This window comes from Colius striatus, chromosome 10, assembly GCF_028858725.1.
Source record: "Colius striatus isolate bColStr4 chromosome 10, bColStr4.1.hap1, whole genome shotgun sequence".
Taxonomy (NCBI): Eukaryota; Metazoa; Chordata; class Aves; order Coliiformes; family Coliidae; genus Colius; species Colius striatus.
In genome coordinates this window covers 33,995,552-34,016,065 of record NC_084768.1, presented here as the reverse complement: position 1 = coordinate 34,016,065, position 20,514 = coordinate 33,995,552, and the positions used below count along the sequence as shown (strand labels likewise).

General features: G+C 43.5%; 1 protein-coding gene across 1 annotated transcript; it reads right to left on the bottom strand.

Moving 5' to 3' along the window:
• Window positions 1–278: 278 nt before the first annotated feature.
• On the bottom strand, window positions 279–20,361 carry CNN3 (calponin 3). Its single transcript, XM_062003388.1, has 7 exons — window positions 20,213–20,361; window positions 5,315–5,436; window positions 4,806–4,872; window positions 3,309–3,446; window positions 2,698–2,814; window positions 1,866–2,012; window positions 279–1,383 (listed from the first exon to the last, which is right to left on the bottom strand). The coding sequence occupies exons 1-7, from the start codon at window positions 20,267–20,269 to the stop codon at window positions 1,036–1,038; spliced, it is 996 nt and encodes a 331-aa protein (XP_061859372.1). The 5' UTR covers window positions 20,270–20,361; the 3' UTR covers window positions 279–1,035.
• Window positions 20,362–20,514: the final 153 nt, after the last annotated feature.

The window sequence follows — 20,514 nt, the reverse complement described above, 5'->3', positions numbered from 1 at the left end:
GGGTGGCTCAGCAGAACCTCACAGCCATGTAGAGGGGAAGTGAACTCACTGTAAAGGAGCTACATTCCTTTCCAGTTAAGTCACTGTCACTCAGTCCCAAGAGATTTTTAGGATGCTATTAAGATTAAATCCCATGGAAAAGAATGAACCTGAACTGCAACAGACAGCAGTTCCACAGTACCCTCAACTCAGGCAAAGGTGAGGCTGACTTAGGAGTGTTTTTTGTGGCATCAGTCTGTAAGAAGGGCAGCATAACAAATGAGACAGGACCTCCCATATACCTTTAAGAAAAAATATTTATTTATAAAAATACACTGGGATCAGTTTGAGAAGTGTGGCAATAAATACAGTTTGAGGAAGAAAAAGCGTTTCTACTTGGATATATTATGGCACAATAAAAGGTAAATGCACCATCAATCATGGGACTTCTGTTGGCTCAAGACTTTGTACAAGCTCCCTTTTTAGTAAGACAACTATTTGGGTTTGGTCAGTGTGATAATGGAATGAATACACGATCACAAATGCACACTTAAGTCTAATGCAGGACTTACCATTAGCAAACTATACCTTAGAAACATGGTAATGCTATTGTAATCACTAATGTGATGTCTTAGATTTAACTGGCAAAGACCACATTTAACTTTAAGCATGAAATTATTTTATCTGGAGAACAGAAAGGCTGTAAATACGTAAAATGAAGGCTTCATGTGGTGTGTAAATACCCACTTAGGCAGAGATTGTGAAAATGCATAGCTCCTTGTTGGACAACCTGGCTGTACGAGAGCACTCCCCCCTTCACAGTATTCCTTTTACTTCATATGCAGTTATTGGTTATGCTGTAGACTACAACTGTTACAGCACTAAAGGCAACTAGACAGGGAAAGGGCAGAGAAAGGAAGAAGGAATGTATGTAAGGCAATATTTCTTTAGGTACATTAAGCATAGTGTGTAGGAAAGACGGGTAACAATTCCACAAGCCTAGTTTCGTTCTTACTGAATAAAATAATGGACTAATACTGAACTGTTGATGCAAAGCTAATAATCAATGCCCTGGTCACTGTACTGGCCATGGTAATCTCTTTGATAGTCATCTTGGTACTCCCCATGATAGTCATCCGGGTATTCTGCCTGATAATCGCTGTCACTGATTTCTGACCCGTTCGTCCCCGTTCCTTGGCTGCCGTTGTGAATGACGGGTTCTGTTGGTGCAGCACAGTACTTGGGGTCATACACTTGTCGTCCCAGACCATACACACTCATTCCCTTCTGTGAAGCTACTTTGTTGGTACCCATTTGTAATGAAATTGTTGAGTTATCCACAGGCTGTAAAATGTGTTTCTGATCGTAGATGTCTCTCCTGGTACCTGGTGCCAGCATACCAGCCTAATAGAACAGGATTGTAGAGGTTCAGTAAGAAGGTCAAAAGCTGTTATTACTAGATTTAAGATTACAACAAGCACACTTTTTCTGCAAGTAGGAACTAAAGTACAGCAAAACATAGACCAGCAGCACGTGTTCACTGGTAGGTAAGTCACAGAAGAAAGTACTTGCAGAAATGCCCAGTTTATTTTCCCTCTCTGGATATACTAAGTGTTGGGACTGAGGTAATGCCCAGGGAGCAATTTGGTTTTCACTCTCAGGTTAATAATTGAAGTTACATTTTTCGCCTGGTATAACGTGGCCAGCTGGGAATTCTAGAAGCACCAGGTTGTTTTTGTGCATTAAGATGCTCAGCACAGAACACATTGGTTATTGATAGAACATTCAAGTCCTGCAATTACTGCATAAAAGCACAGCCGCACTTGCCCCCTCTCCCTGCTGCCAGACCGTACCTGGGCTGGGGCAGTGCCTGCAGTGCTGCTTACCTGGCTGGCGCCCTTGTTGGTGCCCATCTGCAGGCTGATGGTCGTCTGGTCAAATGGCTTATCGGTTTGCATTTTGGGATCGTACAGGTGCCTTCTAGTGCCATAAGCGGTCATGCCTGCCTGACTGGCACACTTGTTGGTGCCCATCTTTATTGGGGGGAGAGGTAAAAAAGTGATTTTTATTAATACAGCAAGCACAGTCCAAGGAAACAAATGTGGTTTGTGACTCTGATGGCAGCAATGACAGTGCATGCTCTCCTCATGCAGCCTCACCACTGCTTGTAACAATTACCCCTCCAACTGAGCTTCAAAAGGAAAAATAAAAGGCAGCTGTCATCCTAAGGCATTTCAGAGACTGGCATTTGCCCATCTGTGCCTTGCCATTAAATGGATGTATGCATCAAAATGTAATAATTGGCTTTTTACCTCGGACAGTAATGATTCAATTACACTGACACAGGAACCTTGAGATTTTATGCCACTTACTTTCAGTTTTATGACTGTTAAGGAAAGTAGAGAGAAAAAAGCATCTACCATATAAGGAGCTCTAGCTAGCTATTCACAAAGACTCCTAATTTAAAAGTGCTTTAGAGAACAGAGATGATACTACCAATGTTAGTTGTTCCTTTCCTTCTTTTTGCTCTTACTGTAGATTTAAAACAAACACAAAAACCTTCCAGAGCTTGTAAAGCAAATCAACTGCTTACAAAAATCAAACCCCCAAACAATGTATTGTAATTGTGCAGCTGTTTTTGCATAAACAATGCATTAGTTGAAACAAAGTTGTTCTGAAATCTAAAACATCAACTGCAGATGTGCATTTCATACTTACCTGCAGGCCAATTACACTTTGACCAGCTTTTAGCTTTCCTGCATCAAAACTTCGTGCTTGTTTCTCTGCATATTTGACACCAATATCAATTGTAGTATGAAAACCTTTAGTTTTTGCCTATTTAGGAAGAGGGAAAATATGAGCATTCAGTGTTTAAAGTATATTTTCTGCCACTGGAAAGACAGTGGCCCCGCTTTGGGGCCTTGACTCTGGTGTCTCAAGTGATGCCACACACAGGTTTGTCTCTTAGGAGAAACTCTGTGTCGGGGGTGAGGGAAGGCAGCAGTTCCCAAGCCTGTTTGGAGGTGGCACACAAAGCTACCCAGGGATCTCCTCACAGAGATATTCTGCAAGGATTAGTGCTCTCCCAGGAGCCTCCCTGGTTCTGTGTCTGCACACACAGCTCCAGGGCAAGACCAGCTCCAACCAGGAACCCCAGCTCTGAACCTGCAGCCTTCCACAGAGCTGTGTGGTAGGAGCTGCCTCCCAAGTGTAACCTCTGCCCTCCCTCAGCCTGGCAGCATCTGTTCCCCCCCACAGGCCGTGTGCTGCTTGCGGTGCCCTGGACTGGCATGTGGATTTGTGCCAGTTCCAGGGGTACAAACACTTACCAGACCTGCTAGTGCCACTAGAGTAGTCTGTACTTGAGTCATATTTCCATTTTCAAATAGATCATTTGCTTCAAAAATATCGTGTGGCTTCATGCCGTAGACTTGGATGGCTTTGATAAAATTCCCAATGTTCTCCAGCTAAACAGAAACAAAAAAGCCAGTTTTCTGCTCAGTGTTTCAATTCGGGAACTAAGTAAAGGTTTCTGATGATGGTTTGATTGTTTGTTTTGCTTGGTTTACACAAGTTCTTTGCCTTGTGCAAACTGCACAAAACAGTTGGTGTGGTTAAAAGTGACTGGTGGGAAGTCTGAGATTATTCTTCATTACTTTTAATATTGACTTCAGCAATCTAAGGGTTTATCTAGCCTGGCATCTCTCCATCAGTATCGTATACTCTGTTGGAGGCGGCTTTGATGGCAAAACTGCCTCAACTGTGTTGCTTCCAAGAGAAATCCTAATGTAACAACTGCTTCAAATTGGTTGGGCACTATGTTGACTTTTCCCTTTGACTTGAGCAATTGATCATTTTGAGCAAAACAAAAACATAACTACGTGGACAGCAAGAACACTTAACTTGGTTTAAAGGTATTGCTCATCTCCTGGGGCAAATTCAACTAAGCTTTGGGGGTTATTGGTGTTTTTTAGCACTACACGTTGTAGAAATTGAAAACAATACAGAGTGGGAAGGGTAAGGACTTTCCTCTGGAGTCTCAAGAGGTGTTAAAATGTTTTCTTAATGAAAATCCTCCACTCTACCTGGCAGTGTTCAATGCCCATGAAGAGGCTGACATGGCAGTTTTAAGCCAGACAAAGCAACAGGAAAGACAGTCAACTCTGGGCAGCAGCCCTTCCCATGCTTATTCTGGAGGCATGTTGCCTTTGATAGTCCCTGCAGGAGGGGGAAGTGCCGGATAGAGCACTGGTAAGAAACCAAGTCTGGATATACTGAAACAAAATACAGACTGTAGTTTGCACCATGTTGATGTCTGAGTTCTGTTACAGAACTATTTCTTCTGAGACTGTTCAAAGTCCTTTCCCTCCCCATCCTCTCCATCTGCTTTCTCGGGAGGACACTTCCCACAGTGATGTCCAGGTACAGGCAAGCTCTTGACCTGACACCTTGCAGCACTGCCTGGATGGAAAACTCCAGTTCTGACTTAATAAAAAAAGTTAACAGCTCTGTTGTTTTGGGTTTTTTAGGCTTGGAAAAAGGCCCTGCTGTAGGGCTGTATGGCTTTCCTTCACCTAGCAGCTAAAGCACTAGTATTACATCTGTGTCTTGAACTGCCATTTATGAGCCATTGCAGCTGTAGTTGCTGTTAAGTGCTGTTCACATGTGCAGTATCCTCAGCTGTTGAGTGTCAAAATCGACTTGGTGCTATTAAGATTTACGTTGTACCATATTCACAGCAAATTTGTTAATACAGAACAAAAGAACTGTTTGGGGGTTGCAGGGGTTAGAGGTGCAGTTTGGGGTTATTTTTTTTTTTTGTTTACCTGGTGCCAATTTAGTTTTGATTGATTAATTTTCTTCACTGATCCTGGCTGCAGCTTATTTATAAGCCTGGGGAGGTGAAAAAAAGGGAAATGCTTAAGCAATAAATCTTATCCTTATACCATCTGAGCAGGCATTATATAATATTTTCACTCATGCTTTATTTCATTAGTTTTATCAAAATGTTTAATTTTTTGGTTTATGCAGGATGCCCACCTCAGATCTCAGGTCTCACAAGTCCTTTTCTAACAAGAATTTTTGTGTGCCATTTGACTATTAGAAAAGAGCTTCACCATTAAATTTAGAAATACTTGTAAATCTTTCCTGAAATACAAAAGAGATTGAAGCTTTTGTTCTTTTCCACAGTTTCAAAGAAGCTGTCTCCCACCCTACTGTCAGCTGTCTCTGACTATTATTGTTGATGTGTTTGAAGGGAAGTCTTCAGAAAGTCCCTCCTTTTTCCTCAAAACCAGAAAACTGCTAAAAATAAGGTTACTTAACAAATGCTTACTCGCACAAGATTATGCCATCTTTTAATCCCAGCTGAAAATTTGCACCAATGCTCAGCCCTGTAACCTCTTCTATCCAGTTACGGAGATCTTCTTCTATCTGGGGGTCATATTTCAGGGCAATCTGTAACACAAGCAGTTATAAAGTTACTTCACGAGAGAAAACTGCAACTCTTCCCCCCTCCCCGGCCCCTATCCATTTCAAAGAGTACAGTGTAGCATCTACCATGTAATCTTATTGCTGGATTATAAGCTGCATCTTAAGTACCAGAGTACAGATGTAAGTCTTTTATCCCTTTTACTATGATGTTTATGGCTTTACTACATGTTTATTTGCAAACAGTTCTTTGAAGTACGTAACAGTTGCTCTGGCTGTCAGGCAGGCTGTGCTTGTGAAGAGTCCTTCAACAGCTACAGGGGGTGATGGCTGCTTTGCAAAAATACCAAGCTGTGCTTCAGCAGGAAGTAAAGACATGAAATAGTGTGCTGTGAACACAAGAGCTCTGAATTGCCATCAGTGCTGCTCAGATGGAGATTGCTTTGTGGGAACTTTTACAGCATCGATTTCAAGTCATTCAGCTACATATTATGGTGGCTTTGCTTTTCTAGCTAATTACGATTAGTGATGATCAGACTTATCTTGCTGGGGATTCTGGGGGTTGTGTGTTGTGGCTTTAAGTTAAGCTTTAGTATGCCTGGTCTTTCTCTTTTCTTTGGCCTTGCTGGAAGATTCTGATGGAATAAACTGATGTCATGTCTTAATTACAAAGAGAAAATCTCCAGTTGTCTCTGAAGTTAAAGACATCAACCAGAGGCTCAGAGTTGATAGCAAAGTGACTTAAGAACTCCTTTTCCAGATGTTCAGACTCCACTACTCAGCACATTAGTTCATGCTGCAGTCGCTAGAAATAATCCATGTGACTGGAATGCTTAAAACTGGTCAAGGTCAACAATACCAGCAGCAGCTAATGGGGTCCCTGCTCCACACTCTGCCTCTCAATCCCCTCCCTTGAAGACACAAAAAAGCAGCTCAAACCATCCTTCAGCCTAAACCTGTTGCTTTTGCAATGCTTTACAATATTGGCCAGTTGGAGAAATGGATTATTGGAAGCATTGCTAACTTTTCTGCAAACAAAACAAGTTAGTTATTATTTCATGGCAGAGGTGACCTCCACGTGTGCAGAGTCTGGCCATGCTTTTCCACCTTCAGTAGTAGCTGTCCCACGTGGGTCTGAGCAAGACAGAGAATGAGGGAGCTCCTGTGAGAAACCTGACAGGCAAGCACAGACGGTACTGGTAGTATTTCTAACTAATGGAAACTCAGCTCAGCTATCACCAGTTTCTTACAAATCTGAAACAAGAAACTAATGTAAAGCCATTCACATAAAAATGTAATTTTCAGACTTTTTACACATGGTCTTACAGTAGTCATCAGTACAAGTAGCTGCTAATATCTGGCCTTTCTGGGCTGGAGTCTAATTACAACCTATCTGAATTGCTTGGATGGAGACAACTGGTATATTTTGGCTAGCATTAGTAATCCCCAACTCCAAACTGACCTAAATAAAAAATGCGGTATTCTGGTCTCTATTTTTCTTCTAAGGGGAGTAGAAAATTCCTCTGTCTCTGACTTTACTTCAGAGTAATACTTATTTTGTATTGTCAGAGTAATACTTATTTTCCTTAGACTACTTGTGATAGTGGTGCTATGGTGTCTTAGTTACAGATCAGGATAATGGCCTAGAGCATTCCCTTATTCAGAGCTGGATTAAGGTGTAGAACTTTGTGCAAGTACCTTAGTGCTTAGACCATGGGTGGTCTAATGCAATCAAGATACCCCTTTTCTTGTTGAAGAAAAAAAGGAGGAAAGCTCAGGTAGTACTGCCTAGTGTGAGGAAAATGTCATCCCTTTCATTTTAATCATATATTTTGGATATTGGATAACTGAGAATCAAACTAGAAAAGCTAGGTGAAGTTCACAGCTTCACAGAGGAAGCTGCTGCATTTTTGTTTCTTGGATGACAGGTAGTCCTCTTGTACCTTCCTTCAGTTTAGCACCACAAGCAGCACAACCACATTCTTCATCTACAGTGATGGCAACACCAGTAAAGGGTGGGTAGCCCCTTTTTAAGGGGATAACAGGAAGGTTAACATCTTGAAAATGGTCTATGAGGAACTTGGTTATCATCTTTCTCCTTTCAAATCTGGTGATTAGCTTACAAATTGCTTTTCATGGCCATTTTTATTTCCTATGGAGATAAGGCTTAGTGATCACAACCTTTAATTTGTCTCCCAGTAACACTTGGAAGAACTCAACTAGCTTATTCAAACTTACAGAAGAGCAGTGTGTAATGAGAGCAGTATGTTATGTCTGGGACATAACTGAGTCAGTTACTATTTTGTGTGAAAGTATCTGTGCAAAGGAGAGAGATCCCAAAATGTCCCTAAAAGACTGAAGCATAGCATCATACATTGGAGAACCTACAGAGATCTTACAGAAGTGATCTCACCCACAAAATCTAGTTGTGTGCATAGACAAGACCTCCAGTAGGTAACATACTTCTGTACACCAGTCTGAAAGAAGAAACAGGGTAGAAAGGCAAGAGGTTGTTATGTTCTGACATTCCAGTTAGAAGACAGCAGATAACTTGGGCTGTGTATGTTGACAGTTCATCCTACATTAAGATCACCACTCTAATGTGCATGGGGGTATGGAGAGGGGTTTAAGTTAATCTGTCTGCAATGCTTTTGTTAGTTAGAAATGAGCAACCATTTACTTTCTGAAAACGTGGTTCTCTTACTTCCCCATATTATTAAAGAAAAAGCAAATATGGAAGCCAGTAAGAGACTTCTGCAAGTGTGGCTATTTTAATCTTTCTTGGCAAATATATAAAGGAAAAAAAATGGCAAAAATGCTCCTCATTTGGTACTAAGTGCATTCCACGTGTGAGATTACACCTGAGGTGAATATTAAATTGCTGCTGCCATTGCTCGGGGAACTTACAAGTAATCAGATGGAATTTTATCACTCTCCTGAAAAAAAGATTTACTTTATGTTGGAGTACTTTACCACGTGCTCAAATCTGCAGTTTCTCAAGAGGTTTCAGATTGTCTTGGGGTATCACTACAGAGCTTATCTAGAAACAGAACATTTTAAAAGTGCTTGTACAAGTGAAGAAACTGGTTGTATTGCCACTAAAAGCATTAGCATTCAATCTGCTTTCAGTAAGGAGTTGCTTTCAGTACTGTACCATTTGACTTAAATGTGGTGAAGTTTTTGTTCTGATTTTTGAACCGATGGGGAACTAGGTTACAGGAGGGAAGAGTGGCAATAGTTTCCTTGAAAATCCACCTGAAAAGCTAGAGACGAAACTTAAAAATCTGGTTTTAAAGATGTGACAAGAAGGAGTTAAAAGAGGGAAAGTGACAAGCCAGGTACCACCAGAAGCAAGCATTATGCTTACTCTGAATCTTGGCTCTTTTACTCCAGAAGGCACAACCAGAAGTTATGCAACACTTAGTGAATAGTTCATATTTTCCATATGTCTATCAATCAGAGTTGTTGCTTTGATTGCTATCTACAGGGGGAAGCTGGAAGCTTTGATATAAATGAAAAGAATGTTATGTTTTTTCCATCACTACTAATCAACACACCAACATTTGATTCCTTTAAGTACTGAACTTTTGTGAAAGACACTTAAATCTTACAAGCAAAAGAAAAACATCATCTAGTAAAGATGAAAGCAGAAGCCAAGCAGCTTTATTCAAAGTGTACGTCATCAGTGCCACCAACAAAAGCCGCAGTTTCAGGATACTGTAGAAAAGACTCAATTGCTTTATGAAAGTTTGAAACCAGAGGCAGGAAGCGAATTGTTAATTACTTTGTTCTGACAAATCTTGAATGATCATGATAAATTGTAAATGCTGCTCTTTTTGTTGAGGCTTCAGAGACATGGCTTTAACAAAAACATCTTTGAAAGGAAACTAACAAGTGGTCCAGGTTTTGGGAGGAAAGGAGTAGGTGTTACTTGCCTATTACAAGGTGATATAGACACATTTATGCCAATGTATGCCTCAGGCTAGAATCCTTGGGTTGAAATTGATTCCTCTGACAACTTCACACCTGATTCTCATATCTTGTTCTGCTCAGGTAGGACTTTCCTGATAGGGACCTTTTACAGTGTATAAACCCTCCCTCTGTCTGAAGCACAAGAGCAATCATCACTGGTTTTATCAAGTGTAGAGATCACTGGAAACAAATGAAGTTATGTTGGCCAGCTTTAGCGATCTGCCTGTGTGCCTCCAAGTTATTCAATGTGCCTGTAGCATGTTAAGTTTGAGTGATGATGTTAACCAGTATTTCACACTATAAATGATATCATATGGTCTTTCAATTGTCCTTTCATACTAATCTTTTCCAAATTACACAATACACAATGTACAGTAAGGGCTACATATATGCCAAATCTCCAGTTTAAGAATTCATCTGTTGCTACTCTGGAAAAACACTGTAAGCATCCCAAGGAAGAGTTTCAGCTCACTGCATAGCTTTTTACAGGTCCCAGTGACTAACAATCACAAAACTTACTAAGTTAGAAAGCATGTATAAAAGATAAGGCTTTCAAAGCTACTCACTTCTTAGTTCTGATGAAACGTTTGACTGAAGCTTCAGGCTGGCCACCCACACAGCAGAGGTCAAACGCTTCATGTGCAGCACACTAAATTTAAAGCACTAGAAACCATTGGAAGAAACTGCTCTCTGATCAGAAGTTTTAGTGATAAAGGCACGTGAAGGTAAATAAAGTACAGGGCTACGTACAACAGGGGAAGTAGTCAGGACTTTACTCCAAGGTAGTATATGAAGAGATTACACACAATTCTTTTTAACCAAAGTGGACATAAAAATCAATAAACCCCTAAGTTTTAGGTGTTGATATTATTAACAGAGAAGAAACAGAGTGTGGCCTATACCTTTGCTTAAAGTGACACAACATTAGCAATTTTTCAGTCGAAAGATGCAGTAGAGAAAGCTTACTGATTGCTGGTAAGCATGGCAGCATATTAATCACACACTGAATTTAATCCGTGTCTAGTCAGGGATTTTAATTTTACTTTTACACATTTAGGTCATAAGCTACTGAAAACAAATAAAGACAGCCAAGGGAAAACTCCAGTTTCAAGACCTAAAGGTGTACAGTTGAAAGTTTAAGCAGCAGTTTGTTGCTGTATCAACTTTTCATTTTTTATTAATTTGGAACAATCTGAGTGAAACTGAAGTTTTATGGTTTCAGTGGTGCCTACAAACATCCTCTGCATTGAAGTTATGTACTAACTACCCTCATAAGCAATGTGTCTTGCAGAAGCCAAAGGTACCAACCCTGATACTGCTTTACCATTTGCTTGGCACTAGTTTGCTATCAGATGATATTTCTCCCCTTTGTAAGGCTTTATGATGATACGGAGAAAGATGAAAGCGTAATTATCTCCTGGTAGCAAGGTGGAAGCTGTCAGAAGCCCTCGCCACTCAGGAGGGAGAGTCAGGCAGGCTACACAGCCAGCCCCAAATCATTCTCCAGAATTCTAGATACTGGCACCTGAACTGCCCCGTTCTCTTCATCACCTGCTGTTCCAGAGCAGAGCTCTCAAGCTCACATCTGAATTCACACAGCAAAACATGTGGGACAAAAAATTGTTCATAGCTTACTAGTTACATGCATGACCAAGAAAAGGGCATAGAACAGTAAGTGCTCTCCTAAGCAGGGAGAAGTGTCTTCCACATTTTTATTTCAACTACACAAGTAAGTTAGAACTTTGACCAGAAGATTTGATGATGTAAATAGATTATGTATCTAGTCTTCAGCTTCAGAGGGCAGGGAGACTGACGTGGACACAGCACTTTTCTGCAGAACAGTTCCAAGTTGTCTGCAAGCATAGTAGCTCTTCAGGTATAGAATAAATAGGTAGCACACCCTTTAACTCGAGACAGAGAACCTAAGGCAGTGGGAAAATACGTTTGAATTTTTACTGAAAGTAGATGAGAAGAGGGAGTGATGGAGTACCAAGGTTATTGTCAAGGGGAGCCTCTTGCCATCTGAGCTACCAACCCAATGACATAAGCACAGATTAAAATTCCCTGTAATTTTATATATGTTGACCAGGACTGCAGGCAAAAGCAAATGTGCCCAAGAAAGCCAAACGGGAAGTACTTCAAAAACCAAAACCCACCATTAAGTATGCCCTGGTATCTGAACATGTTTATTTTCCCTGTCACGGACTGTTGTACAGAAAGGCAGAGAACACACTGATGATAATATCCCACTCTGCTCCTTAGCACACGAATTTTAGAGCTGTATCTATTTTGCTTAACATTCAACAGTATTTTTTGTTACACATAGCGTAACTGATAGCTTGTCCACATGTCACCGTTTCCCCTGCAAATCAAAGCTTAGGCTACCATCTTTAAAGGAAGGATGGATAAGCATTAACCCAAAGTTCCTGCCACCCCTCTCAAACTCAGTGAAGTGAGAATAAGCCATGCCTCAAAGTTTCCAAGTATCTTGCAAGTGAGAAGCCTGTGGTCATGCATGGAGTTTGTGGACAGACCAGAGGGCTGGAAGAAGGGAGTGTTCTACGCCCTGGCTGTCCAGTATGATTTTGTAACAGCTTGCAATCTATTCAAGAAGCAAACGCTACAGTCTCCCCCCTCAGAGAGCACGGTCAGCTTGGATGCAGCCTGCCCTGGGAAGGAGCCCTGGTTCCCCCTCCATTCTCTGCAGCTGTACTGCTGCGATCATCTCCCCCATTCAAACCCATTTTTGAAGTTTTTCACACATTCCTTGTTCTTATAATTTCTTGTCATAGTCACAGTTTTCTGGATCGTAACTCCAAATCCCCATAGTTATTGGCTTTCAACTCTGGCACCTTCTGGTCCTGCCACCATACATTAAACTTCTTGATATCCAGTCCCCTTGCACCCTGTCTTTAGTCTGCGTGTTGCTGAATAGTTTGAATTGTCTCACAGATTAGGGTTTCAGTAATATTCAGTACCCATTATCTTAAATAATTGCTATTTTCCTTTGAAAACGCAGTGGGATATGAAGTTTCTTCTCAGCTAAGTATTGATCCAACCTGATGCCTGTGATTCCCCAAGAAGAGACTCTCTTTGCTTTGAAACCCACCCCCAGGATGACTGTCTTGGGCTCTGATAGAACACAGCAAATCTGGGCAACTCTGAAACCATGTGCTGAGTGCTGCACTGAAAATACTGGTAACTTGCTGTACTGACAGACTTCACTGATACCTAGGTGCCCAGTTTTTTGAGGTGTGAGCAGCAGAATCTAACATAACAATCTGGTGCATAAACAATGAAGAGAAACCTGAAAACAATCTATTTTTCCTAGTGGCAGCCCATGAAGTGCCTCCTGAGAGCACTTCTGCTGTAGCTCTGGTGGAACAGTGGTTCTCAGAGGCTAGACAGAGCCTGCAGCCAGACACACTAACATCAGTGACCACTTTAGCTTCCTAAGAGTACTCTTCTAATCTGTTGCTCCTACAGCAACCCAGGAAATTATATATTCTTGTAAGCTGACTTTTGTCCCCAATAGTACAGCTTTTGAAAGATGTCACACTCCAAGCAAACTGTACTGTAACTCTGTAGCCCTTCCCCAAGGCCCAAGTGTACTGACAAGTTTTACAACTTCACCTTCCAAACAGGACCACAAGATGGGATGATCTTAAGTCTCTCTGTACACCTTTGTTCTTCTCTTCAAATCCCCTTCACTTAAAGCCAGATGAATTATGTTTTCCAGCAGCAAGTGGCTAATTAGTAACTCAAATATCCCTCTCAAAACATCTAGCTGAGGAAGATGGCAGTCTGTTCACACAAGCTTTGCTCAATGCACCTTCCCTCGGCCCTCCAGTAACGGCCCCAGTGCTGCGCTTCCTCGCACTTTTTGTCAAAGAGGAATCTCAAGACTGCTGCTGTCACACACCTTCTGCCCCCACCCAGTAAGCTCAGACATGTGACTGCCCACTGCCACTTGTGATCCCAGTCATAGGCTTGACTGAAAAGAAAATGAGCTGTCATGGCAGGTCCAAAGGTAAAGAGCATTTCCCAGCTGATAGTGCTTAGTTTCCCACTGACTGCTAGGATCCTATCTGAGTGTCTCTCAGCCTGCTCCCATTTAATTTCATGAACTCACCTTAGCTGAACAGTCTAATTGAGGTGCCTGTGATGGAAAATACAGATTTCTGTCGTTCTTACTATTACTTCATCCTTCCACAAAATGATTTGATCTGTGTTTTCTGTAATTTAGGTGAAAGACGCAATCTCTTGAGAAGCTCTTCAGCTTCTACTAGATAGCACAGTCTGCCTAGATTTATCTTTCATACAGGCAGTAAATCAAACTCTCTGAACTGACACATAGCATGTTTTTTCGATGAGTTAATTTTCCCCATACTCATTTTTCTTAGCAGCACAGAAACACAGATTTCACATCCCAAGCCTTCAAAGATCTTGCCTGTCAGCTGCTTCATACTCTTGTTTTACCACCAGCAAAAACAATCTGGGAGAATGAAATCAGCACAAAGAATGAAACATAATAACCTGTTTCTGCTGCTGCCTGTCCTCCACGTCACCCCACACCCTTCCTGGGTATATCTCTGACCTGTTCAAGTTCAACGGGTGATGTACAACTTCGATTATATTCCAGGAAACATACAGAACTATCTTGGAAGTGGTCACCTCATGAAAAGAGTTGTAAGAGAAACACGAACTGTAATGATTATGATACTTTAAAACATGCTAAGCAGGGTAGAGTTAGAATTTAGAATTCATCTATAATGCAGCCAGCTAGGACCTGCAGTATATCAGGTCTTTGTAATTTATGCATCCAGAATCCTATCAGCTTCAGGCGAGAGATGGATTCACAATCACACTTCTTGTTGCTTTTATGTCTACCCTCCTAATACCTACTCCAGCCTGAACTGGTCTGGGGAGCGGTGGGGGGTCACGGGAAGAGGGGAAAAAAAGAGGGGGTTATTGAGGGGGTTTTTTTGGTTGTTTTTTTTAATGTGTGTTGTTGGGCTTTTTCTAAAGAAAACAAACGCAAACATGGAACCACCCACCTGAAGAAAGTAAAAACTGTTTTTGAGAAAAATACTGTAATTCATTTCAACTAAACAGAAACAAGGAGGTAAGTTACTCTGAGACACTGCTGCAAAACCAGAAATATTTACTCGAGAGAGCATTTGCTGCTGAATAGAGCTTGCAAGTTAACAGTTGTTTAGAATCAGACACTTACAAAAAGCATTTTTTAGCAAAAGAGTCCCTCTTAAAGAAAAAAGAAGGATTTTCACATGATCTCACTTAGAAAAAATCTGTTTCAAATTGCCCTACGTGTCCTGGCCTCAAGCCCGTTTCTACTGAAGGCCTTTCCTCTACAGTTCCATAGGGGATGGGAATCTCTACAAAGTTTGCCTTAAAAGGATGTGTCAGATGCACAGTGTATACGGTGATATGTAGCTACAGAAGCTAACAGTTCTGAGTACAAAGAAGGTTTCTATCCTTTATTCTCCAGTCAAATTGTTCAAAGGCAAGAAAAAGCCTCTGAATTAATGTTCTTACAAAGAGAAAGCAAAGGTGAGAAAAACTGGCACTGTCCCAAAATAACGCATGCATGCCCCCATCTTTTAAGGGTGTTCACTCGGCAATGGGAATATAATAGGTAATTTAAAATTTAGAGAAAAATAAGTCTAACTAACTTCAAAACCACTGAAAATGCAAATTTGTTTGTACATTTGAAACATGCAAGCACTGCTGTAATGCAAATTAACCTTTTTCTTCTCTGAGACTACTAATCCTATTGAATCATCCTGACTCTGTTAAACTCTATTTGCTTTCTTCAGAGGTGCCCTGGCCATGGGAGGTATACTGTGGGCTAGCACTCTATCACCAGTAAAAGTGCTACTAAAAGTTTATGAATCCACCAGCAGCAAGGTCACTGTAGTACCTTTTGCAAATTCACAGCAAGTGCTTTAAATCTGGAAGTGCAGAGACAGTGTGTTTCCTGCAGTTAAACACAGCCAAAGTTTGCAGCAAACACCCTCCCTTTTCCTTTGGGTGGGCACTGCTCTGCTGGGGCAGCACTGCGTCTGCAGCGGCCCTCCCTGCTGCCCTCGTGCAGCTGCAGCCACAGCACACGCTGCTCTGTTGCTCCCCCTCTGCTTTGATGTCCGTGAGGCAGCAGCAGCTGATCTGGCTTTGCCACTCAGCACGTTCCTCCCAGAGAAAGTGGTGTAAGCCAAGCACAGAACTGGAAATGACTCCCTTGCACTGGGCTTAACACAACTCGTGTCTTGCAGGGCAAGAACAGCTGTGCACCTTTCCAAGAGACAGCTTTGGAGTCCTCATGTGTCTCAAAAGACAACTGTCAACCTGGCAATGACGTGACAAGGTTCACTGGGGATTTAAACCATTTAGGAGAAGAAATTCACTCCCATGTCAGTGGTTTATAGCAACAACTGCCCAGTGCCACTAGAGCAGCCGCTCTCATCTCACCTACTTGGGGGCTGCTGATCAGGGAAACTGGACGTAGGGGACGTCCACCTACCAGGGCTGTGTGAGGGACCCCAATGGCAAGTCTGCTTGTCCGTGGGCTTGGGCAAGTGTACACATGGGCGATGCTTGGCTGACACGCACAGGCTTTAAGCAGCTGGCAGCAGTGTTAACATCCAAGTTGCTGGCAAGGTAAGTTGGAAATTAACTCGCTTCTGCTTATCTTAAAAAGAGATGTATCCTAGGTATGAACTGTCAGCTCAACGCTGCGTAGGTTTCATCACCACCACTTGGTATCTGTTGGGGGTTTACTTATTACTGCTGTGGTGTGTTCATACTTCTCTTGCTTTACCTGATGCACGCCCTAGAGAGCAAACCTGTCCTGAGATGGTGCCAGTGTATATACTGCTATTATACTATTTCTGACAGCTCCAAATTATTGGGTTTTTCATTTATTCTCCAGGCAACAAACTGAAGATTTGTATCATAGAAAATATCCTGCAGGCTGATTTTATTTTAAACCAAACACCTGAATTGAATTCAAAACTTGAAAATCACAGATATTACTCCTTTAAAAGCTAAACGTAGAGAATGGGAACACCAAGATCCTACACTGTCTGCAACCACAGAAGAGACCTTCTCAAATGTAAGTTTTCATTGCCTTTATCCAATACAATCTCCACTTTTATTATGTCATTTCAGACAACACTAATGACAACACACTTTATAGGCAGAAAACATATTTACCTAAGGTTTTGCTAAAGGAAAATAGTCTACAGGAAGTATGGAAGAGTAATACAAGTACATAGTAGGAACAATGATGCTTTTGAGAAAGGCAAATATTACTGTTTCTGAAAGTAGTGAGAAAGAGGAAGGAGAAGGCCAAGCAGTCCCACTGCAGGCAGCCAAAACTTCATCTCACTAATTAAAAAAATCTGAAAAATAATTACTTGAATCTGGTTCCCAGTTAAAAATATTCATAAAAGGAGTAATTCCTGGACAAAGCAATTAAATCTGTTTATTTGGCCTGCAGCAACTGAAACACAGTACAAGAATTTTCTCCTCAGCAGTTTCAGGAAGAACACAGCAATCACACCTAGGACTGGTTAGCATTATTCACCACACACTTCAGTTCTTTTCCATTTGCTGTATTTGCCCTCGAGAAGGAAAGCGGAAAGCAGAACACACCACTGCCCTCCTGCACATTTGCAAAACAGGAGATATTTTGTTTACAGACTTCATTTGCCTAACAGCTTCCAGTGTAAAAAGTCTGTTTCCCTGCCTTTTCCAGATGGCTTGACCTTTCAGGGTGGCAGCTGCCTTATCTTGGCCACTCTGCTGCCTCTACAAAGTCTGTGAAGTGGTACTGACCAGTGCCAGCTCCCTGACAGAGCAACGGCTGGGAAGCAGTTACAGACTAGAGTCAGGAGGTGGGACAGCCAAATGCAAAGTTGGGACTCCCCATACAGACCATATTCTGCCCATCCCTCCTTTCACATGGAGATCAAACTGGTAGTTTTACCAAACACAGGAGGAGGGGGAAGATAAATGTCATTTCCATGGGAAGGGTGCGGTCCGTAGGAAGCAGCTGAAGGAACTGGAACCTCTCCTTCTCCTGCCTGTCATTCCTGTTTGCTCCACACCTTATGCAGCGAGACAACAGAGCAAAAGCTGCTGCTGATTTCTTACCTACCTGAGCTGTATATCAGAGACAAATACAGCACTAGTTTGTACCTTTACCTGTGTCACCATTCCAAGCTATGCTAACGTACTGCAGAAACTCGCCCACTGCTTAAGAAGAAAATTGTTTACTGCCTGCAGAACAAACTGTGCATTTCAAGCAGCTTAAAGGGCTCCTCGCTGAATATTTGTTTTGGATCAAATATCTTCTGTGATCTCAAGTAAACAGGGAATCAGCTTCAAAGGCATTACACTCGTTTGACTACCTACACGTTTCTCATGTAGACAAGTTTCCTTACAGCTGTGAGTCAGTACACAAATCCCTCCTTTCTTTGTAGGAATGAGGAAAGGAGATCCATAACAGAGATCAGACACCTCATCGGTGTGAAGTATAAGGTAAGGAGCAAAACAAAAACAGGGTGGAGCCTCAAAGAGGAGGGGGGTGGCAGCGGGAAGCAAAGAAAGAAAAGCCCTAAACACCAAGCTAAAAGATTTTAAGCTTAGGGATGGAATCTCGAACATCAATTGAAATTCTTATAAAGCATTAGGACATGTCATATTAATCTGTTCAAATACCACAGCAAACAAAAGGTCTCTCTGAACACAAATACAATGCCAAATGAGAAAATAAAGAATAAAAACCAGTACCAAGATTTTTTCTATCCAGCACAGCTGGGCCCTCAGGCAGCAAAGCTATCAACCTGTCTGTTTTCTGCAGAAAACCAGCGCTTGGGCATTAGCACTGAAAATTTGAAACAAGGTACCTAACATTTGCCATCACTCAAGCAGCGAGGCACTCGGCCTCTTACAAACTCAACACCAACACCCCAAGAAAAACCATCAAAGCATAAGAGTCTGCAGGACGGTCGGTGTTTTACAAAGCGCAGTTACAGTCAGTACCAAAAAGAGACCAAGAGCTGGAAACTAGACTTTTTTCTTTAAATCTTGATGAGATGAAGGATCTGGAAAAAGGAATTTCTTGTGTTATTACCTGATCCTCTAGAATTATACACCAAAACATGTCTAATGCACAGACCCATGCAAGACACCAGGTAACACGTACTTGATATGCCTGTCACAGAATTGCTTTGAAATTAGAGATTAGTGACAGCAGCATTCTCAAAGTTCAGTTCTGTGTCTTTTGTTGGAGTTATTGCCCCTGGTCCTTTTTTGTTTGCTTGTGGGCTGATTGGGTTTTTTTTAAGGATAAATTCATTTGCCTTGGGTGCATTTGAATATTTTTTGATGGCACTGACAGTTCTGAGACCTGCATCAGAAGCTTGCATAGAGGTAAACTGGAGCTGCCAGAGAACATCCATCCCCCTGCAGTGTTCACATTGAAGAAACCAGAGAAAGTGAGTGCAGTAACAGACACCAAGCAAGATAAAAGTAGAAGGCCCTTTGGGTGAAGGCATGAAATAGACCAGTCTGAAACCTTCTGTTTGCTTTAGGTTTGGGACAGTTCCCGTCAGGAGGCCCTAAGGAAGTCAATGACAATAAGAAAGTGAAATAAAGAACAAAGAGCTCCTTCCCATCTTTGTCTCCATAAAGGGATCGCTGTTAAGACTATGTGATGGTCAATATTCTTTCAAATATCACTGCATTTACTTTCCTCCCAATACACATCCAATACCACACAACAGATGTTTTGCTGTCTTTTTTAGACTGTAAATGTACGTGAATCACGGAGTTTCAGTGTTAGGAGCAGTTGCTCTGGAAGACATTTGGTTATGTGACGCCATCAAACTTTGCAGTGGAACCCCTCAACCGTCCTGAGAGAGTCAAAAAAGAAAGCGTATTTCATAAAGTTTCCAACACATTAACTTGAGACTTTCTGCATAAATCACAATGTTTAAAGTGAGCTGCTAGGCCACAAGTAAAACAGGATTTGGGGATGTGCTGACGCCTGAAACCAAACCTGTGTGTGAAAGCACCAGTTATTAAACAACCACGTTTGGAATTCGAGCCCGTGAATAAATACGCAGAGCACCAACTCATCCCCAGTTGCCCACCGGTGTGATTGCTATTGCAAAGGTTTCTCCTGCGGCCAGGTCCCTGCCGGCCGCACAGTCCGCGTAACGGGACGCTAACGCGAGCCGCTTTTGTTACACACAGCGAGAAAGACCAAAGGAGGAGCAACTCCGGGAAGCGAGGCACAAAAGGCGCGAGGGCTCGGCCGCCGGGAAGGGAGCGGGGCCGCGGGCAGCCGCGGGGCCGGGGCGGGGCGGGGCGCGCGGCACACAATGCGCGCTCTGTGCGGGGCCCGCGCGCCGCCCGTGCCCGTGATGTCATGCGGCTGGAATGCGCCGCGCGGGGGGCCGGGACGCGCCGCTCCGCTCCCCTCCGCGCCTCTGGCGCGGCCGCCGGCGCCCGCCCGGCCCGGCCCGGCGCGGCGGGAGGGCACGGCGCCCGCGGGGGCTTCGCGGGACGTCCCGCGCCAGGGCACGGCGCGGGGCCGCGGCGCGAATCGCGGCGCCGAGCGTTTCCCCCCCACCCCCACCCCCGTCCCGGTCGGCCCCGCGCGGGCCGGCGGCCGCAGGAGCGTCCTTCCCGCAACGCCACCGCGCGGGGCCGGGCGAGGGGACCCGGGACGGAGGCGGCGGGGCCCCGCGGCGCGTCCCGGCGCGACACAAAGCCCAGCCGAGCCCCGCGCCGCCGCCCGTACCTTGTTCTTGACCTCGGCGGAGAGCCCGTAGGACGGCCCTTTGTTGAAGTGGGTCATGTCGGCGGCGTCCCCGCTGCCTGCGGGCGCTGGTCGCGGGCGCTGGCGGCTCCGGGCTGAGGCGAGAGTCCGCCCGCGGCCGCGGCAAGTCCCGGCCCCGCCCCCGCGGCCGCCGCCCGCCAATCGCCGCGCGCCGCCGGCCGCCGCGGCCCCGCCCCGCCCCGCGCGCCGCCGGCCGGGCCCGGGAGCGCGGCGGAGGGACACGGCGTCAGCGCGCGGGAATGCGCCGGGGGCGGCCGCGGGGC